The 20,787-nt window shown below is 46.9% G+C and overlaps 1 protein-coding gene across 2 annotated transcripts in view; it reads left to right on the top strand.

Annotated features, from left to right (window-relative positions):
- Positions 1-20,787, top strand: part of trpm2 (transient receptor potential cation channel, subfamily M, member 2) — a 337,017-nt gene that overhangs the window by 269,156 nt on the left and 47,074 nt on the right. For both annotated transcript variants that reach the window (XR_015078103.1, XM_085985384.1), the window contains exons 28-29: positions 16,028-16,095; positions 18,967-19,056. Coding sequence is in view for 1 of the 2 variants with exons in the window: in XM_085985384.1 (XP_085841510.1) it covers positions 16,028-16,095; positions 18,967-19,056 (158 nt within the window). In the remaining variant the exon portion in view is untranslated. The remainder of the gene's footprint in view (positions 1-16,027; positions 16,096-18,966; positions 19,057-20,787) is intronic.

Below are 20,787 nucleotides of genomic sequence, written 5' to 3'. Positions count from 1 at the left end.
ATTACACCTTAGAAAATAAGAAACTGATTGGGAGAAGAGCAAAGGAATCCAGGGATGCAGGTGAAAATATAATTAAAAGCAACATCGCAGGTCAGCAAAGCAATTAAAAATGCTAATGAAGCACTGGGATTTATTTCTAGGGGTACAGAATTCAAAAAGTTATGTTCAACTTGTATAAACCCTGGTCAGGCCACACTTGGGAGTACTGTGCACAGTTCTGGTCTCCATACTATAAAAAGGACATAGAAGCACTGGAGAAAGGGCAACAAAGATCGACAAGGATGGTACCAGAACTGAGAGATTACCACAACAACAACTTGCATTTATATAGCACCTTTAACATAGTAAAATATCCCAAGGCACTTCACAGGAGCATTATCAAACAAAATTTGATACCACATAAGGTGATATAGAAACATAGAAATATAGAAACATAGAAGATAGGAGCAGGAGTAGGCCATTAAGCCCCTCGAGCCTGCTCCGCCATTCATTGCGATCATGGCTGATCATCCAAATTCAGTACCCTGCCCCTGCTTTCTCCCCATATCCCTTGATCCCCTTAGCCTTAAGAAATATATCTAACTCCTTCTTGAATATATTTAATGAATTGGCCTCAACTGTCTTCTGTGGTAGAGAATTCCACAGGTTCACCACTCTCTGGGTGAAGAAATTCCTCCTCATTTCAGTCCCAAATGGCTTACCCCTTATCCTTAGACTGTGACCCCTGGTTCTGGATTCCCCCGCCATCGGGAACAGCCTTCCTGCATTTAGTCTGTCTAGTCCTGTTAGAATTTTATGTTTCAATGAGATCCCCTCTCATTCTTCTAAACTCTAGCGAATATAAGCCTAATCAACCAAATCTCTCTTCATACATCATTCCTGCCATCCCAGGTATCAGTCTGGTGAATCTTCGCTGGCAAGAACATCCTTCCTCAGATAAGGCGACCAAAACTGCACAAAATACTCAAGGTGTGGTCTCACCAAGGCCGTGTACAACTGCAGCAAGACATCCTTGCTCCTGTATTCAAATCCTCTCTCTATGAAGGCCAGCATACCATTTGCCTTCTTAACCACCTGCTGCACCTACATGCTTACCTTCAGCGACTGGTGCACAAGGACACCCAGGTCTTATTGCACTTCCCCTTTTCCCAATCTATTGCCGTTCAGATAATAATCTGCCTTCCTGTTTTTGCTACCAAAGTGGATAGCCTCGCATTTATCCACATTATACTGCATCTGCCATGCATCTGCTCAATTGCCCAACCTGTACAAATCGTATTGGATTTTCTCGGCATCCTCCTCACAGCACACACGCCCACCCAGCTTTGTGTCGTCTGCAAACTTGGAGATATTACATCTAGTTCCCTCGTCTAGATCATTAATATATATTGTGAATAACTGGTGTCCTGGCACCAATCCCTGCGGTACCCCACTAGTCACTGTCTGCCACTCGGAAAAAGACCCGTTTTTCCAACTCTTTGCTTCCTGTCTGCCAACCAGTTTTCTATCCAAGTCAGTACCTTGCCCCCAATCCCATGTGCTTTAACTTTGCACGCTAGTCTCTTATGCGGGACCTTAACAAAAGCCTTCTGAAAGTCCAAATACACCACATCCACTGGTTCTCCCTTATCTATTCTACCAGTTACATCCTCAAAAAATTCCAGTAGATTAGTCAAGCTTGATTTACCTTTTGTAAATCCATGTTGACTTTGTCCGATCCTGTCATTGTTTTCCAAGTGCTCTGCTATTACATCTTTTATAATAGACTCTAGCATTTTCCCCACTACCGATGTCAGGCTTACCGGTCTATAATTCCCCGTTTTTTTCTCTACCACCTTTTTTAAATAGTGGGGTTACATTAGCTACCCTCCAATCCATGGGAACTGTTCCAGAGTCTATAGAATTTTTGAAGATGACCAGCAATGCATCTACTATTTCTAGGGCCGCTTCCTTAAGTACCCTAGGATGTAGATTATCAGGCCCTGGGGATTTATCGGCCTTCAATCCCGTCAATTTCCCTAACACCATTTTCCTACAAATACTGATTTCATTCAGTTCCTCCCTCTCATTAGACCCTATGTTCCCCAACATCCATGGGAGTTTATTTGTGTCCTCCTTTTTGAAGACTGAACCAAAGTATGTGTTTAATTGGTCTGCCATGTCTTTGTTCCCCATTGTAAATTCCCCCGATCCTGACTGCAAGGGACCTACGCTTGACTTTACCAATCTTTTTCTCTTCACATATCTATAGAAGCTTTTATAGTCAGTTTTTATCTTCCCTGAAAGCTTACTCTCATACTCTATTTTCCCCCTCTTAATTAATCCCTTTGTCCTCCCTTGCTGAATCCTAAACTGCTCCCAATCCTCAGGTTTGCTGCTTTTTCTGGCCAATTTATATGTCCTCTCCTTGGATCTTATGCTATCCCTAATTTCCCTTGTTAGCCAATGTTGAGTCACATTTTTTGTTTTATTTTTATGCCAAACAGGGATGAACAAATTCTGTAGTTCATCCATGCGATCTTTAAATGTTTGCCATTGCATATTCACCGTCAACCCTTTAAGTAACATCCCCCAATCCATCCTAGCCAACTCGCACCTCATACCATCGTAGTTTCCTTTATTTAAATTCAGTACCCAAGTCTCTGAATCAACTACTTCACTCTCCATCTTAATGAAGAATTCTATCATATTATGATTGCTCTTCTCCAAGGGGCCTCGCACAACAAGATTGCTAATTAATCCTTTCTCATTACATAATACCCAGTCTAAGTTGGCCTGATCTCTAGTTGGTTCCTCAACATATTGGTCCAGGAAACCATCCCGTATACACTCTAGGAATTCCTCTTCCATAGTATTGTTACTAATTTGGTTAGACGAATCTATATGTAGATTAAAGTCACCCATGATAACTTCTGTGCCCTTATTGCATGCATCTCTAATTTCCCATTTAATGCCATCCCCAACCTCAGCATTACTGTTTGGGGGTCTGTATACAACTCCCACTAATGTTTTCTGCCCCTTGATATTTCTCAGCTCCACCCATACAGAGTCCACATCATCAGAGCTAATATCCTTCCTTACTATTGTGTTAATCTCCTCTTTAACCAGCAATGCTACCCCACTGCCTTTTCCTTTTTGCCTATCCTTCCTGAATATTGAATACCCCTGGATGTTGAATTCCCAGCCTTGGTCACCCTGGAGCCATGTCTCCGTAATCCCAATTATATAGTATCTGTTTACATCTATTTACGCAGCTAATTCATCCACCTTATTACGAATGCTCCTCGCATTAAGACACAAAGCCTTCAGGCTTGTTTTTTTTAACACTCTTAGACCTTTTAGAATTATTGTTTACTGCGGTCATGTTTGATTTACACCCTTGATTTCTCTGACTTCCACTTTTGCTTTTCTCCTTCCTGTCTTTTGCTTCTATCCTTGCTTCCCTTTCCTCTGTCTCCCTGCACAGGTTCCCAAACCCCTGCCATTTTAGTTTAAACCCTCCCCAACAGCACTAGCAAACACTCCCCCTAGGACATCGGTCCCGGTCCTGCCCAGGTGCAAACCATCCAGTTTGTACTGGTCCCACCTCCCCCAGAACCGGTTCCAATGTCCCAGGAATTTGAATCCCTCCCCCTTGCACCATTCTTCTAGCCACGTATCCATTTGAAATATTCTTCTATTTCTACTCTGACTAGCATGTGGCACTGGTAGCAATCCTGAGATTACTACCTTTGAGGTCCTATTTTTTAATTTACCTCCTAACTCCCTATATTCAACTTTTAGGACCTCATCCCGTTTTTTACCTATATCGTTGGTACCTATATGCCCCACGACAACTGACTGTTCACCCTCCCCCTCCAGAATGCCCTGCAGCTGCTCTGAGACATCTTTGACCCTTGCACCAGGGAGGCAACACACCATCCTGGAGTCTCGTTTGCAGCTGCAGAAACGCCTATCTATTCCCCTTACAATAGAATCCCCTATCACTATAGCTCTCCCGCTCTTTTTCCTCCTGTCCCATGCAGCAGAACCACCCATGGTGCCAGGAAGTTGGCTGCTGCTGCCTTTCCCCGATAAGCCATCCTCCCCAACAATATCCAAAGCGGTATATCTGTTTGAGAGGGGGATGGCCACAGGGGACCCCTGCACTACTTGCCTGCACCTACTACTCTGCCTGGCGGTCACCCATTCCCTTCCTGCCTGTGCAGCCTTTACCTGCGGTGTGACCAACTGATTAAACGTGATATCCATGACGTCCTCAGCATCGTGAATGCCCCAGTATGTATCCATTCGCAGCTCCAGTGCCGCAATGCAGTCTGCCAGTAGCTGCAGCTGGATACACTTCCCGCACACATGGCCGTCAGGGACACAGGAAGTGTCCCTGATTTCCCACATAGTGCAGAAGGAACATGCCACGGGGCCGAGCTTTGCTGCCATGACTTACCCTTATAATTAATTTAAATTAAATCAATACCACCAATTATACTGCAGTTAAATGATATACTCAAGGGCCCTTGTTCCTAGCACTTCCCGCTACACAACAGAGACCTTAGAAACTATAACCACAAAATTAAGACCTTCTAAACTTTATAAACTATGAACCTTAACTGTCAAACTACAGAGTAGTATAAGTACTCACCCAATCAGCTGCTTCCTCTTGCCCGCGTCACGTTTTGAATCGTGACGTGGCTCTGGAACGCCGCCGCCAGTCTGCAAGATTGGTAAGCCTCTGTAAAAAAAAAAAAGCCCGCGAAAGTGAGTTTAAATACTCACTGAACCTCCGCTCTCACCGCTCCCGACAATGGCCTGTGTAAAAAAGCCCACAAAAGTGAGTTTAAATACTCACTGAACCTCCGCTCTCACCGCTCCCGACAATGGCCTGTGTAAAAAAGCCCACAAAAGTGAGTTTAAATACTCACTGAATCTCCGCTCTCACCGCTCCCGACAATGGCCTGTGTAAAAAAGCCCACAAAAGTGAGTTTAAATACTCACTGAACCTCCGCTCTCACCGCTCCCGACAATGGCCTGTGTAAAAAAGCCCACAAAAGTGAGTTTAAATACTCACTGAACCTCCGCTCTCACCGCTCCCGACAATGGCCTGTGTAAAAAAGCCCACAAAAGTGAGTTTAAATACTCACTGAATCTTCGCTCTCACTGCTCCTGACAATGGCTTCTGTGGAAAAAAAGCACACGAAAGTGAGTTTAAATACTCACTGAACCTCCGCTCTCACCGCTCCCAACAATGGCTTCTGTCATTAGGGCTTGGTCAAAGAGATAGGTTTAAAAGAGCAACTTCAAGGAGGAAAGAGAGGTAGAGAGGCGGAGAGGTTTAGGGAGGGAATTCCAGAGCTTAATACTTGGCAGCTAAAGGCACAGCCACCAATGGAGGAGCAATTAAAATCAGGGATGCTCAAGAGGGCAGAATTAGAGGAGGGCAGGTAACTGAGGGTTGTGGGGCTGGAGGAGATTACAGAGATAGGGAGGGGCGAGGCCATGGAATAATTTGAAAACAAGGATGAAAATTTTTTAATCGAGGTATTGCTTAACCGGAGCCAATGTAGGTCAGCGAGCACAGGGGAGATGGGCGAACGGGACTTGGTGCAAGTTAGGACATGGGCAGCAGAGTTTTAGATTTATGGAGGATAGAATGTGGGAGGCCGGCCAGGAGTGCATTGGAATAGTCAAGTTTAAAGGAAACAAAGGCATGGATGAGGGTTTCAGCAGCGGATGAGCTGAGGCAGGGGCGGATTTGGGCGATGTTACGGAGGTGGAAATAGGCAGTCTTAGTGACGGCGTGGATAGTTCAACTCGGGGTAAAATATGACACCAAGGTTGTGAACAGTCTAGTTCAGCCTCAGACAGTTGCCAGAGAGAGGGATGGAGTCAGTGGCTAGGGAATGGAGTTCGTGGCAGGGACCGAAGACAATGGCTTTGGTCTTCCCAATATTGGAGGGAATTTCTGCTCATGTTGGACAAGCAGTCTGACAATTTAGAGACAGTGGAGGGGTGGAGGTGAAGTAGAGCTGGGTGTCGTCAGCGTACATGTGTAAACTGTTGCTTTGTTTTCGGATGATGTTGCCAAGGGGCAGCATGTAGATGAGAAATAGGAGGGGACCAAGGATAGATCCTTGGGGGGCACCGAGGTAACGGTGCAGGAGCGGGAAGAGAAACCATTGCAGGTGATTCTCTGGCTACGATTAGATAGATAAGAATGGAGACAAGCAAGTGCAGTCCCACCCAGCTGGACGACGGTGGAGAGGTGTTGTCGGAGGATGGTATGGTCAACCATGTCAAAGGCTGCAGACAGGTTGGGAAGGACGAGGAGGGAAAGTTTACCTTTGTCACAGTCACATAGGATGTCATTTGTGACTTTGATAAGAGTCATTTCGGTGCAGTAGCAGGGGCAGAAACCTGATTGGAGATTACGGCTATCGGGAATGATTGAACAGGTTGGGGTTTTTTCTTTAGAAAAGAGCAGACTTAGAGGTGACCTGATGGAGGTCTTTAAAATTATGAATTGGTTGGACAGGGTAGACGTGGAGAGGATGTTTCCACTTGTGGGAAAATCCCAAACTAGGGGCCATAAATACAAGATAGTGACTAATAAATCCAATAGGGCAAGGAATGGCTTTATTCCAGGAGTGGTTGAGGCAAATAGATGCTTTCAAAAGGAAACTAGACGAGTTCATGAGGGAAAAGTGAGTTAGAAGATATGCTGAAAGGCTGAGGTGTGGTAGATAGAGTGGGAGAAGCCCTGTGCGGCGTATAAACACTAGCACAGACTGGTTGGGCCGAGTGGCCTGTTTCTGTGCCGTATATGCAATGTAATCCTGTGTAATGAAGAGCAGACAGGAAATCATTCAATTTTGCAGCACAAAAGGAGTCCATTTGGCCAAACGTGCCTGTGCCAGCTGTCTGCAAGAACTACCCACTTAGTGCCATTTCGCCGCCCTTTCCCTCGATTCTTTTTTCAAATATATCTCACCTTTCCTTTTAAAAGCTATTGTGGATTCTACTGCCTACTGTTTCTGGCCGGGCATTCCATGTCCTAACAAAGCTCTGTGTAAAAAATACTGTCCTAAACTCTCCCTTTGTTTTTTTGGTGATGGTGTTAAATTTATGCTGCCTAGTTACTGACTAACCAGTAAAAATAGATTCTCCCAATTTATCTGATCCAAATGCCTTATAATTTTGATTGTCTCTATCAGACCTCCTCTTAACCTACTCTCTTCTAATCAAAACACTGCCAGTTTCCCGAGTCTCTCCACACAACTAAAGCCTCTCATCCCTGGTATCAAAGAATCATAAAATGATGCACCACAGAAGGAAAACTATGCAGGGCTATGGGGAAAGAGCAGGTGAGTGGGACTAATTTGGTGGCTCTTTCCCCATAGCCCTGCATATTTTTCCTTTTAAAGTATTTATCCAAATCCCTTTTGAAAGTTATTATTGAATCTGCTTCCACCGCCCTTTCAGGCAGCGCATTCCAGATCACAACAACTCGCTGCGTAAAGAAATTCTCCTCATCTCCCCTCTGGTTCTTTTGCCAATCACCTTAAATCTGTGTCCTCTGGTTACTGACCCTCCTGCCAGTGGAAACAGTTTCTCTATCTATTCTATCTACTCCACCCTTTTGCAACCTTGGTACCATGCTAGTAAATCTCCCCTGCACCCTCTCCATGGCCTTGACATCCTTCCTAAAGTGCGGTGCCCAGAATTGGATACAGTACTCCAGCTGGGGCCAAATAATTCATTTATAAGGGATTAACATATCTTCCTTGTATTTCTACTCCATGCCTCTGTTTATAAAGCCATGAATCCCATATCATCTTAGTGAATCCCCCCTGCACCCTCTCCATGGCCTTGACGTCCTTCCTAAAGTGCGGCATCCAAAACTCAACACATTGACACCAATTCCGCTCTGCTATGTTACCGGGAATACTCGAAGGAGATGGGGCAAAACAGTTGGATCCACACCAGGTGTAAAGCAGGATCATCCCATACAAATTAGGTGGGTGCGACGTTCCAGGCCCACCTCCATCTCCGTTTCCTGTTGGAACACCTGATGGGAGTCCATTGTAGAAGTGCCCAGAGAAACTGGGCCTTAGGCCTGGTGCCCGGCCCTGCTCAGATTAGAGGATCTGAGTGGTGCCTTGTGCTACCTGTTGAAGCGATGGGGGAAGTAACAACCTTCTGCTGTAGGCAAGAGGAGCTGTACTGGTGGCATCCTGGCTGCTAATGTTGGACATCAGTCAGAAGGCCTGTTGCCAGGGCCATTACACCTCTGGAGGCCCCTGGAGGTTAACTTTGCTCCCCATCTTTCCAAGCGCCAGACCTGTCAAGGGTGGGCTTGCAACGGGGGAATATTTGGCCCAGGAATGCAGAAGACAATGGGAGTGGCGCTCTGCCCCAATATTACAATTGCAGCCGAACCAATGATTTGTCCAGGTTTAGAATTGCTTCCTTGCTTTTGTACTCTACTTATACCTAGTGTCAGCTGTGGCTCAGTGGGTAGCACACTCGCCTCTGAGTCAGAAGGTTGTGGGTTCAAGTCCTACTCCAGGGACTTGAACACATAAAGCTAGGCTGATACTCCACTCCAGTGCAGTGCTGAGGGAGTGCTGCACTGTCAGAGATGCTGTCTTTCGGATGAGGCGTTAAACCAAAGCCCCATCTGCTCTCTCAGGTGGACGTAAAAGATCCCATTGCACTATTTCAAAGAAGAGCAGGGGAGTTATCCCCGGTGTCTTGGCCAATATTTATCCCTCAATCAACATCACTAAAACAGATGGAGTGGGCCTTTGGCGTAGCGGTAGCATCTCCGCCGCTGGGCCAGAAGGCGTAGGGTTTCAAACCCCACTCCAGACAGTCCCGGCAAGTGGAGTCGGAGCTCCGGCTCTAAATTCTGGGTTGACATCCAGCGGGATACTTGCGTCTGTGGGTGTGGGTGGCCCCCCCCTCGTATGGGTTGTGGGAGCCCGTAAAATCCTCCTGCCATAGGACTAACCACCCTACTAATGGCTGGTATGAAGATGGTTACAGAATCACAGAATCACAGAAACCCCACAGTGCAGATAGAGGCCATTTCGGTCCATCGAGCCTGCACCGACACATATCCCACCCGATTCCCCGTAACCCCTACACCAACACATATCCCACCCTATCCCTGTAACCCCACGTATTTAATCCCCCTGACACTAAGGGTCAATTTATCATAGCCAATCAACCTAACCCGCACATCTTTGGGCTGTGGGAGGAAACCGGAGCACCCGGAGGAAACCCACGCAAACACGGGGAGAATGTGCAAACTCCACACAGACAGTCGCCCCAGGCCGGATTCGAACCCGGGTCTCTGGCGCTGTGAGGTAACAGTGCTAACCACTATGCCACCGTGCTGTCATGGAAGGAGCGTTAATCGCGGCCAGAAATCCTTCCACCACTTCATACAGTTCCCCAAAGGGAACAGTGTGAAGACACGTAAGACGACGACTAAAACAGATTATCTGGTCATTATCACATTGCTGTTTGTGGGACCTTGCTGTGCACGAATTGGCTGCCGCGTTTCCATTACAACAGTGACTACACTTAAAAAAGTATTTAATTGGCTGTAAAGCACTTTGAGATGTCCGGTGGTTGTGAAAGGCACTATATAAATGCAAGTCTGTCTTTCTTCTTTCTATTTCTAAAACCTAGGATCCCATCTGCTTTTTTTAAAACACGGTTTTAACCACTTGTCCTCCCACTTGTAAAATTTTATGTATCTGAACCCCTGAGTCTTTCTGCTCCTCTACTTCTTTTAAAGTTTTACCATTCAGAGCATATTCCCTCTCATTCGTCCTCCCAAAGTGTACACCTCACATTTCTCTGACACTGATCCTCCTGAACTCACTTACAGTCCTCTTCATCATGAACCACTCTATTTTTAGTCTCATTTACCAATTTTGATATTGTGCCCCAAGTGCAGGTCATTTCGATATATTCAATGCTGGGACATCACTACCTGCATCCCTCCAGTTGCAAAAAACACCCATTAACCTTTACTCTCTCTTTTCTGTTCTATCGATGCGTTCACTTATACTCACTGGCTGCGTGATGACAAGGCGGGATTTGTTCATTGCGTGTTGAGTATACACTTACCGCCACAGCCCTTTCGCCTTCACTCTTACCAGTTTCTATACCATCCAACAACAATAACAGCAACAACTTGTGTTGTGTATGTACCTTTAAGAGAATAACTGGTCTCAGACTGCAGTACCGGCAGTGACCACCCCTGTATAAAAGGCGCTAGTGAGCCTCTGTAGTTTCAGTTTCCCGATTGACTTCAATCAGTAAAGACTTGTTTTGTTCAACTCCTGCTGTCCGTGTCTCAATCATTCACGGACATAATACTGGCGACGAGCAGATACGAACTTACCTACAGTCTGCACCACCTCCTGGGATCCATTCCTGCAGCGAAGTGAGCAGAGGTCGAGGCCAGAAAGAAAAGAAAGTAAGAAGCAGTAGAAACGGGCGTCGACCGTGGGCATCCGCCCCTGTGTTAGCAGAGTTGAAGATTGCTGGAGAAGCTGTCGAAAGCGGGGCCTGGTTCCTGTCAACGGTGCTTCAGCTAATCGGGCTGGTGGCAGGTAGTACACTGATCCTTCCTGGGCTGCGGCGGTCGCGAACTCGAGCGGGTGGCTTGCAACGGGGCCGAGCAGCGTTGTCGGGAAGAGGAGAGAGAGAGGGTGGAGCACACAGGGCGCGGCCGGTGCTACGAAGCCGGGCTGCATATAGACCCGAGAAGAGGGAGGCAAGAGTCCCACAGGGTTGTTCCACGACGGGAAAATAATAAAAAAAAGAAATATTAAACGCGCAGGAAACCGCGAGGAGCTGCAGGTTGCAACGGAAACCGCGGAAAGCAGTGCTAGCAACAGCGGGGAAGAAGGCAAAGCGCAGGAGGCGCCATCTTAATCAGCGGGGAAGAAGGCAAAGCGCGGGAGGCACCATTTTGTTAAATCGGGGAAGAAGGCAAAGCGCAGGAGGCGCCATTTTAAATTTTCAAGATGCCAAAGACTGGCTGTATCACTGCCTTTGATAACACAATAGAGGACTGGATCACATATGTGGAAAGAGTCGAGGTATATTGCGAGGCAAACGAAATAGCCGATGAGAAAAAGGCATCGGTATTGCTAAACTTAATGGGCGCTAGAACGTACGGCCTATTGCAGGACCTGATTACTCCAGCCAAACCGAAGGCGAAGAGTTTTAATGAAATTGTTGCTGTCCTACAGGAACACCTAAACCCTGCACCGCTGTTGATAGCAGAAAGATTTAAATTCCACAGGAGAACTCAGCATAAAGATGAGAGCAATGCTGAGTACCTTACAGAACTACGCAAGCTATCAAAGCACTGCCAGTTCGGAGCAGGACTGCCAGATATCCTACGGGACAAATTTGTCTGTGGACTCCTGAGTGAAGGAACACAGAAGAAGTTACTCTCAGAGAAAGAGCTGACGCTAGATAAGGCTTTCAGCGTGGCAGTATCGTACGAAGCAGCAGCCAGGGGAGCTGCGGAAATTCAACAAAAGCCACAGGAATACAGCACCCACGAAATGACACAGGGATTTGCAAAATGTAATCGCTGCGGCAGAACTAACCATGACCAGAAGGACTGCTGGTCCAAGGACAAAATATGCAGGCAATGCGGAAAGATGGGACACATTGCACGAGTTTGCAGGTCTGGGAAGAAGACCAGCGACAACAAAAAGGCTACTAAGGAACCGTACAAGAAAGTACAAAAGATGACGGACAGTAGTTCCGAAGACCAGATGAGCGATAGTGAATCCGGGAACAGGAGACTAAGCTGTCTCAAACTTCACAATGTAATCGCAAAAGAGGATCACCGAACCATTTGGGTCACCCTCACGATAGGGTCCCAAGTTAAAATGGAATTGGATACAGGATCAGCGCTAACCATCATGAATCGACGAGACTACGAGCAGCTATTCTCACACATACCCTTGAGAGAGGCATCCATCGTCTTGACGACGTATACGGGGCAAAAAGTATACCCCAGAGGAAAAATAAGGGTGCCTGTCGAATACAACGGCAAGAAAATACGGAAATTGTATCTCTACATACTGCAAAATGGTGGGCCACCGTTATTGGGACGTGAATGGATCAGGAAGATAAGCTTAGATTGGCACTCCATTCATGCAATGACGGCGGACGGTAAAAAAGATGAAGACGTCACTCCTGGACGATTGTCAACAATCTTAGCTAATGCCAAAGAGGTATTTCAACAAGAACTGGGCACTCTTAAAGGCGTAACCGCCTCGATAAAAATAGAAGAGAATGCAATTCCCAAGTTTTTCAAAGCAAGACCGGTACCATATGCAATTTGCCCAGCCGTCGAGGCAGAGCTGGAGAATCTGGAGAAGGCAGGCATGTTGTCTAAGGTCGACTGGAGCGAGTGGGCGACACCCATCGTTCCTGTCATGAAGAAAACGTTAAGCAATAAGTCTGAGGAGCCAAGGAAGGTTCGCATCTGTGGGGATTTCAAGGTGATGGTGAACCCATTCCTTCACACAGTACAATATCCTCTTCCAAGGATAGAAGACATCTTCGCCTCACTGTCTGGAGGGAAGCGTTTTACAAAAATTGACCTAGCACAAGCATATTTGCAGATGGAGGTTGAAGAATCCTCTAGGAAGTATCTCACGATAAACACTCACAAAGGTCTTTACCAGTATCATCGATTGGTATTCGGAGTAGCATCGGCTCCGGCGGTATGGCAAAGAGCGATGGAACAAGTCCTGCAAGGGATTCCGGGGACTCAGTGTTACTTGGATGACATCCTTGTGACAGGTGAAGATGACAGTGAACACCTTACAACCTAGAACAGGTGCTCACTAGACTACGGGAACATGGGCTACGAGCCAACCGCCCCAAGTGCGAGTTTTTTAAGAAACAGATATCGTATTGTGGCCACGTGATTGATGAAGAGGGGTTACATAAGTCCCCTGACAAAATTGAAGCGGTTGTTAAGGCCCCAGTGCCTGAAAATGTGTCGCAACTGAGGTCATTCCTCGGATTGGTGAATTACTACCATAAGTTTTTGCCGAATTTGTCGACAATTCTGCACCCACTGAACGCCCTGCTACGAACAGGAGTAGCATGGAAATGGAGCAATGACTGTAAGCGGGCCTTTCAGAAGAGTAAGGACTTAATCACTTCAAGAGAAATATTGGCTCACTACAACCCAGCACTGCCGATCAGACTGGCGTGTGATGCGTCTCCCTACGGCATTGGGGCGGTACTGTCACATAAATTCCTTGATGGTTTAGAGAGGCCGATAGCTTTTGCGTCACGCTCGTTAACTTCTGCCGAGCGTAACTACGCCCAGATTGACAGAGAGGCCCTCAGCCTAGTGTGGGGGGTGAAGAAGTTCAATCACTACCTGCACGGTCAAAAATTTACTCTATTAACCGATCATCAACCTCTTGTCTCCATTTTCAACCCTCAGAAGGGCGTACCGATAATGACAGCGCAACGGCTGCAGAGGTGGTCCCTTTTCCTAGGGGCACACCAATATGACATCGAGTACAAAGGAACTAAACAGCATGGGAATGCTGATGGATTGTCACGCCTACCGTTGCCGACGGTGGAAGAAGAAGACCTTGCAGTGGATCCAATGGAGTTATTCCACTCGACCATAGTCGAATGTCTCCCTGTGACAAATGCAAACGTAGAAAAGGAAACACGGAATGACCCGACACTATCACGGGTCTATGATTTAACGGTGAAGGGATGGCCAGCATATGGCGAACCACTGCTGCCAGCATTCTCGCCAAAAAGAGAACAGCTGTCAGTGTGCAGAGGAACCTTGATGTGTGGATCCAGAGTAGTAATTCCACCTAAGTTGACGGATAGAGTGCTCAATGAGCTTCATGAGGGTCATCTGGGTGGGGTAAAAATGAAGAACTTAGCCAGAGCGTTTGTGTGGTGGCCGGGAATCGATAGAGAAATCGAAGAGATGACCAAGAGCTGTGCAGGATGCCAGAAGGTCCAAAACGCCCCACCACAAGCTCCTCTACATCCATGGGAGTGGCCCTCATCTCCATGGCAAAGGGTGCACATTGATTTTGCTGGTCCCTTCATGGACTCGATGTTTTTAATTGCGGTGGATGCACATTCAAAGTGGCCAGAGGTAATAAAAATGTCCTCAACCACCACGGAAAAAACTATCACAGTTTTACGAACCATATTCGCCAGGAATGGGCTGCCTGAACAGATTTGCTCTGACAATGGACCACAGTTTGTGCCTGAAGAGTTCCGGAGGTTCTTAAAGAACAATGGTGTTAAGCATTACACATCTGCCCCATATCATCCAGCCACTAATGGATTGGCCGAGAGGTTTGTTCAAACATTCAAGGCGGCTATCAAGGCAATGTGTAATGAAGATATACCCCTACAACACAAGGTGGACAACTTCTTGTTTGCCTACCGGAATGCGACACATGCGGTTACCAACCAAACTCCAGCCATGATGTTCTTCAATCGAAGACTACGATGCCGCTTGGATTTGGTTAAGCCAAACGTCAGAAGAGATGTGGAGAACAGGCAGTTTCAGAATATGAATGAAAGGCCGACCAGGAGTTTTAAGATAGGTCAACCAGTTTTGGCCCGGGACTACCGCACTGAGAAATGGCAGCCAGGAACGACTTGTACACGGCAAGGACCTCTCATGTATACCGTGGACGTTGGAGAGAGCATTGTAAGACGCCATGCTGACCAGATTCTAGAGTCACTGGAAAACGTCAACTCCACACCACGATCTGATACACCTGGCAATGAAATCGACGTACCAATTGCAGCTACCGCAGAATCGGTGATATTGGAAGCAGATGAACCAAACAACGACATTGATCCCGACTCAACATTGCCAGAAGAACCTGATACCCCAAAGAGGCGTTATCCAGACAGAATCAGGAAGCCTCCTCAAAGACTGAACTTATAATTGCTTAAACTTAACCAATGTATCTAGCAACCGTAATTGTGATTGTAATTAGTTATCATTTAGTTGTTAAATGAATGTTATGTACTGTTTATCTAAAAGGGGAGGAATTGTTGTGTATGTACCTTTAAGAGAATAACTGGTCTCAGACTGCAGTACCGGCAGTGACCACCCCTGTATAAAAGGCGCTAGTGAGCCTCTGTAGTTTCAGTTTCCTGATTGACTTCAATCAGTAAAGACTTGTTTTGTTCAACTCCTGCTGTCCGTGTCTCAATCATACACGGACATAATAACTTGTATTTATATAGCGCCCTTAATGCAGTAAAACATCTCAAGGCGTTTCACAGGAGCGTTATCAAACTAAATTAGACACCGAGCCACATAAGGGGATATTCGGACACTTGGTCAAAGAGGTAGGTTTTAAGGAACGTCTTAAAGGAGGAGAGGCAGAGATGTTTAGGGAGGGAATTCCAGAGCTTAGGGCCCAGGCAGCTGAAGGCACAGCCGCCAACTGTGAAGCGATTAAAATCGGGAATGCGCAAGAGTCAGAATTGGAGGAGCGCAGAGATCTCGGAGGGTTGTAGGGCTGGAGAAGGTTACAGAACTGGGTACAATGGCTGAATTAGAGGGAATCTGGTGGGGCCATTCACACCAGATAGCAACGGCCCCGATCCCTGGTCTGTGCTCATCTCAGTCAGAAAGGGCAATGCAATTAGCCTCAGTGCTCTTGACCTACAAAAGGGGGAACAACACCAGCCAGAGTTGTAGCTCCGGTACCATCCAACGACCCCTGCTGGAAAGTGCATGCACGTGGACTTTGGCTGAGAACACGGTCAGGCACAGTGGTGATGCCCCTCACACCCGAATAGCTCGTCTCAGCTTACGCAACAGAAAATGATGGGGGGAGCGAGGCGTGGGTGCCACTTGGCGGGAGTCGGTGCTGTCAGGAGACAAGGGAGGGACAAGCCAATCTTGGTTAATACTGTTATTATTTTGGATATTTCCTGATCTTTTGATGAATTCCTTTTGTAGGTTAAATTTGATGTGTATGACCCTCCTAATTACACAGATGCAACAGCAGGAGACGATCACTCGACTGGGTAAAGTTGGATACTATATTATTTCTCTTTAGGACTAACAGTGCTGGGCGTGCAGAAACTCACAGCGGGATATTGGCTCAACGGGGCACTTTTCAATCGGCAGGGGCTACAGATCAAAATTGATGCCAATTCAGCAATAAATTAACAACCTCTCTATAAAAGATCATAGTGTGGAGTGGATAGGCAATACGAAAAGGTCAGTGTTCCAGGAGAGGGAGATAAAAGGAGCTTTACTCTGTATCGAACTCATGCTGTACCTGCCCTGGGAGTGTTTGATGGAACAGTGTAGAGGGAGCTTTACTCTGTATCTAACCCATGCTGTACCTGCCCTAGGAGTGTCTGATGAGACAGTGTAGAGGGAGCTTTACTCTGTATCTAACCCGTGCTGTACCTGCCCTGGGAGTGTTTGATGGGACAGTGTAGAGGGAGCTTTACTCTGTATCGAACTCATGCTGTACCTGCCCTGGGAGTGTTTGATGGGACAGTGTAGAAGGAGCTTTACTCTGTATCGAACTCATGCTGTACCTGCCCTGGGAGTGCTTGATGGGACAGTGTAGAGGGAGCTTTACTCTGTATCTAACCCATGCTGTACCTGCCCTGGGAGTGTTTGATGGGACAGTGTAGAGGGAACTTTACTTTGTATCTAACCCGTGCTGTACCTGCCCTGGGACTGTTTGATGGGACAGTGTAGAGGGAGCTTTACTCTGTATCTAACCCATGCTGTACCTGCCCTGGGAGTGTTTGATGGGACAGTGTAGAGGGAGCTTTACTCTGTATCTAACCCATGCTGTACCTGCCCTGGGAGTGTTTGATGGGACAGTGTAGAGGGAGCTTTACTCTGTATCTAACCCATGCTGTACCTGCCCTGGGAGTGTTTGATGGGACAGTGTAGAGGGAGCTTTACTCTGTATCTAACCCATGCTGTACCTGCCCTGGGAGTGTTTGATGGGACAGTGTAGAAGGAGCTTTACTCTGTATCTAACCCATGCTGTACCTGCCCTGGGAGTGTTTGATGGGACAGTGTAGAGGGAACTTTACTTTGTATCTAACCCGTGCTGTACCTGCCCTGGGAGTGTTTGATGGGACAGTGTAGAGGGAACTTTACTTTGTATCTAACCCGTGCTGTACCTGCCCTGGGAGTGTTTGATGGGACAGTGTAGAGGGAACTTTACTTTGTATCTAACCCGTGCTGTACCTGCCCTGGGAGTGTTTGATGGGACAGTGTAGAGGGAGCTTTACTCTGTATCGAACTCATGCTGTACCTGCCCTGGGAGTGTTTGATGGGACAGTGTAGAAGGAGCTTTACTCTGTATCGAACTCATGCTGTACCTGCCCTGGGAGTGCTTGATGGGACAGTGTAGAGGGAGCTTTACTCTGTATCTAACCCATGCTGTACCTGCCCTGGGAGTGTTTGATGGGACAGTGTAGAGGGAACCTTACTCTGTATCTAACCCGTGCTGTACCTGCCCTGGGAGTGTTTGATGGGACAGTGTAGAGGGAGCTTTACTCTGTATCTAACCCATGCTGTACCTGCCCTGGGAGTGTTTGATGGGACAGTGTAGAGGGAGCTTTACTCTGTATCTAACCCATGCTGTACCTGCCCTGGGAGTGTTTGATGGGACAGTGTAGAGGGAGCTTTACTCTGTATCTAACCCATGCTGTACCTGCCCTGGGAGTGTTTGATGGGACAGTGTAGAGGGAGCTTTACTCTGTATCTAACCCATGCTGTACCTGCCCTGGGAGTGTTTGATGGGACAGTGTAGAAGGAGCTTTACTCTGTATCTAACCCATGCTGTACCTGCCCTGGGAGTGTTTGATGGGACAGTGTAGAGGGAACTTTACTTTGTATCTAACCCGTGCTGTACCTGCCCTGGGAGTGTTTGATGGGACAGTGTAGAGGGAACTTTACTTTGTATCTAACCCGTGCTGTACCTGCCCTGGGAGTGTTTGATGGGACAGTGTAGAGGGAGCTTTACTCTGTATCTAACCCGTGCTGTACCTGCCCTGGGAGTGCCAAAATGTAAAGTGGTTCATTCCCCTGCACTAGCATCTCTCACCTTGATGAGTGTAAAGTGCTGATGAAGGAGAAAGTTAACAGAAACCCTCAACATGTTGCTTAATCTATCAAATCTACTAAAAACATCAGAGTAAGACTGATGAAAGTTTTGAATAAATCTGTTTCATATGACATGATGTGATGTGTATTTTATCTGCCAAGGTTTTTTTGAAGATTTTTTTCTAAGCAGTACAGATTTGTCAGAGAGTGCTAAACTGGGACAATACCAGACATGCAGATCTCTCCGGTTGCTGCAAATTACCTGCTCAGCTCTTCTGAAGACTTCGAAGAGTCTTTCAAAGCAGGAGCTCCGAGGTTTGAGTCCTGTGTGTGCTGAGCCAGCTAATCTCAGCCGCACCATATTTGTCCTCGGTCGCCTTGTGCTTGGAAGATGACGATCGGCCAGCGTTGCGGCTCCTATTACTGCGCAGCATTCAGTGCTGGACAGGGCCAGTGTCTGGTGAGGACAGGGTGGGGTTTGGCTCTGCCACGCCCCATCACTAGTCTACCATCGCTCACTGTCCAGCTTCGCATATGAAGAGTGGCCACAGGCTGAAATCCCTCCTGGGACTGTCCCCCAAGCTGGAGTCAGCAACGTCCAGGGAGGAGGGGAGGACATTGTTTTCAATTATCACTCTCCAATGAGCTACCAGTAACCCAGAAAAGCATTTTTGCTGCAATTGATTGTGCCGGGGACTGATATCATGGGAGCTCCGAGCCTGTATTCCAGCCTAGCAACCCCACTTTCATCCACCTTCTCCTCTGTATAACACAGTAATGCATGTGAGGTACCTGACAGTGGCTCTGTTTTCCAGGCCGTCTAAATGGAAATCTGCTCCAAAGGAGAGCTCCCAGGATGGAGGTGCAGATCCCGACACTGGTGCAGTTGAGGAATCCTTACCCCTGTGAGTTGAGCAAATCGTTTTCAGCTTATCTGCTTCGGTTTATAACCAAATATCACCTTGACTCAATCATTGCTTTGAGTTACGATATGGTTTGTTAACAGCACAAGTTATTTTCAGAAGGGTTCTCCCAACTTCCCTCTTAAAATCAGGGAACCAATCAGAAATTATATCCCAAAGAGCTTTGTGTGATAACCTTATAACTGCACATCTGGAGAGTACATACATCTATATACATATCATCATATACATATAACACATGTGCATGTATACAGATATACACATATATATTATATATATATGCATATTCACAGCACCTTATCAGACCCTCAAGACATCCTGAAATGCTTCACATTCAAGGAATTGCTTTTCAATCTCACTGTTGTTATGCAGCCAGATGACAAGGGCAATTTGTACACAGCAAGATCCAACAAATAGCAATGCAATGAATGACCAGTACATCTGTTTGGTTTGCTGGGGTTGGTTGCATCCTGCTGTCCCAGATGTTGGCCCCAGGACACCAGGCAAACTCCCTGCTCTTCAAATAGTGCCATAAGATTGCTAAACATTAACCTTTGAGGGCACAAAGAAACAAAAGGGCAAAAAAATAAAACAAGAATGAAGCTGTGGCAGAAATGACCAAAGAGAATCTCCAGATGGAAGGAGAAGGATCTCTTCTTGTAGAACATCTAGAAAGTTAGAGAGTGAAAGCTGGAATCAGAGCATTTTAAACAAGTGTGAGCAGCAACCCTGGGCTTTGGCTGAACCAGAAATGGCTTTGCGGTTAGAGGAATGTCAAAGGCAACAGTAACATTGGAGTCAACCATGCCTTAGTGGTAGCACTCTCGTCTCGGAGTCAGCAGGTCGTGGGTACAAGTCCCGCTCCAGAGACTTGAGCACATAAACCCGGCTGGCATTCCAGTGCAGTACCGAGGGAGTGCTGCACTTTCGGAGTTTCGAATGAGATGTTAAACCGAGGCTACGTCTTGTCTGCTCAGGTGGATGTAAAAGATCACATGGCACTATTTGAAGAAGAGCAGGGAGTTGCCCTGCCCAACATTTATTCCCTCAACCAACGTCGCTAAATTTATCTCTTTGTTGCGAGTGGAATCTTGCTGTGTATAAATTGACTGCCATGTTTGTCTACATTACATTGGCTGTGAAGCACTTTGGGACATCCTGAGGATGTGAAAGGTGTGATATAAAATGCAAGTTCCTTCTTTCTTTCTGTCTCCATAGACCCCACCCCAGTTCTTTCACAGGGCGGAACATGGGCGTAATGGTGGCCAAGGGGCTGGAAATCTTCTCTCTCAGATTTTCCACCCCTTGAGAGCTGGAACAAAAAATTTGAATTGGGGGAGGGAGCCCCTTCTCCTGCCCAACCCCTCCCAGCCTGATGACAGTTTGGGTGCGTGTCTGGGGTGGGGAAGGTCATCCCAGGTTCACCTCAGAAATGTCATCTGATTTGCTAGCAGCATGGCCAGTACAGACACACCCACTGCAGGAAGCTTACACCGTGTGTGGGTCCCACTAAGAGGAGTTTAAACGGCAATCAATCCCAGTCACATTGAGTGTCATTTGACCCGGGGCTGACCATTCTGGGAACGGAAGGAGAAGTTCAATAACTTAACATAGAATCGTAGAATGATACAGCACAGAAGGAGGCCATTCGGCCCATCATGCCTATGCCAGCGTGTTGATAGAGCTCTCCAATCAGACCCACTCCCCTGCTCT

The sequence above is a fragment of the Somniosus microcephalus genome, chromosome 4, assembly GCF_052327205.1.
Source record: "Somniosus microcephalus isolate GS21.2 chromosome 4, FLI_Smic_1.0, whole genome shotgun sequence".
In the NCBI taxonomy this organism is placed as follows: domain Eukaryota; kingdom Metazoa; phylum Chordata; class Chondrichthyes; order Squaliformes; family Somniosidae; genus Somniosus; species Somniosus microcephalus.
This window is presented reverse-complemented; position numbering and strand designations above follow the sequence as displayed.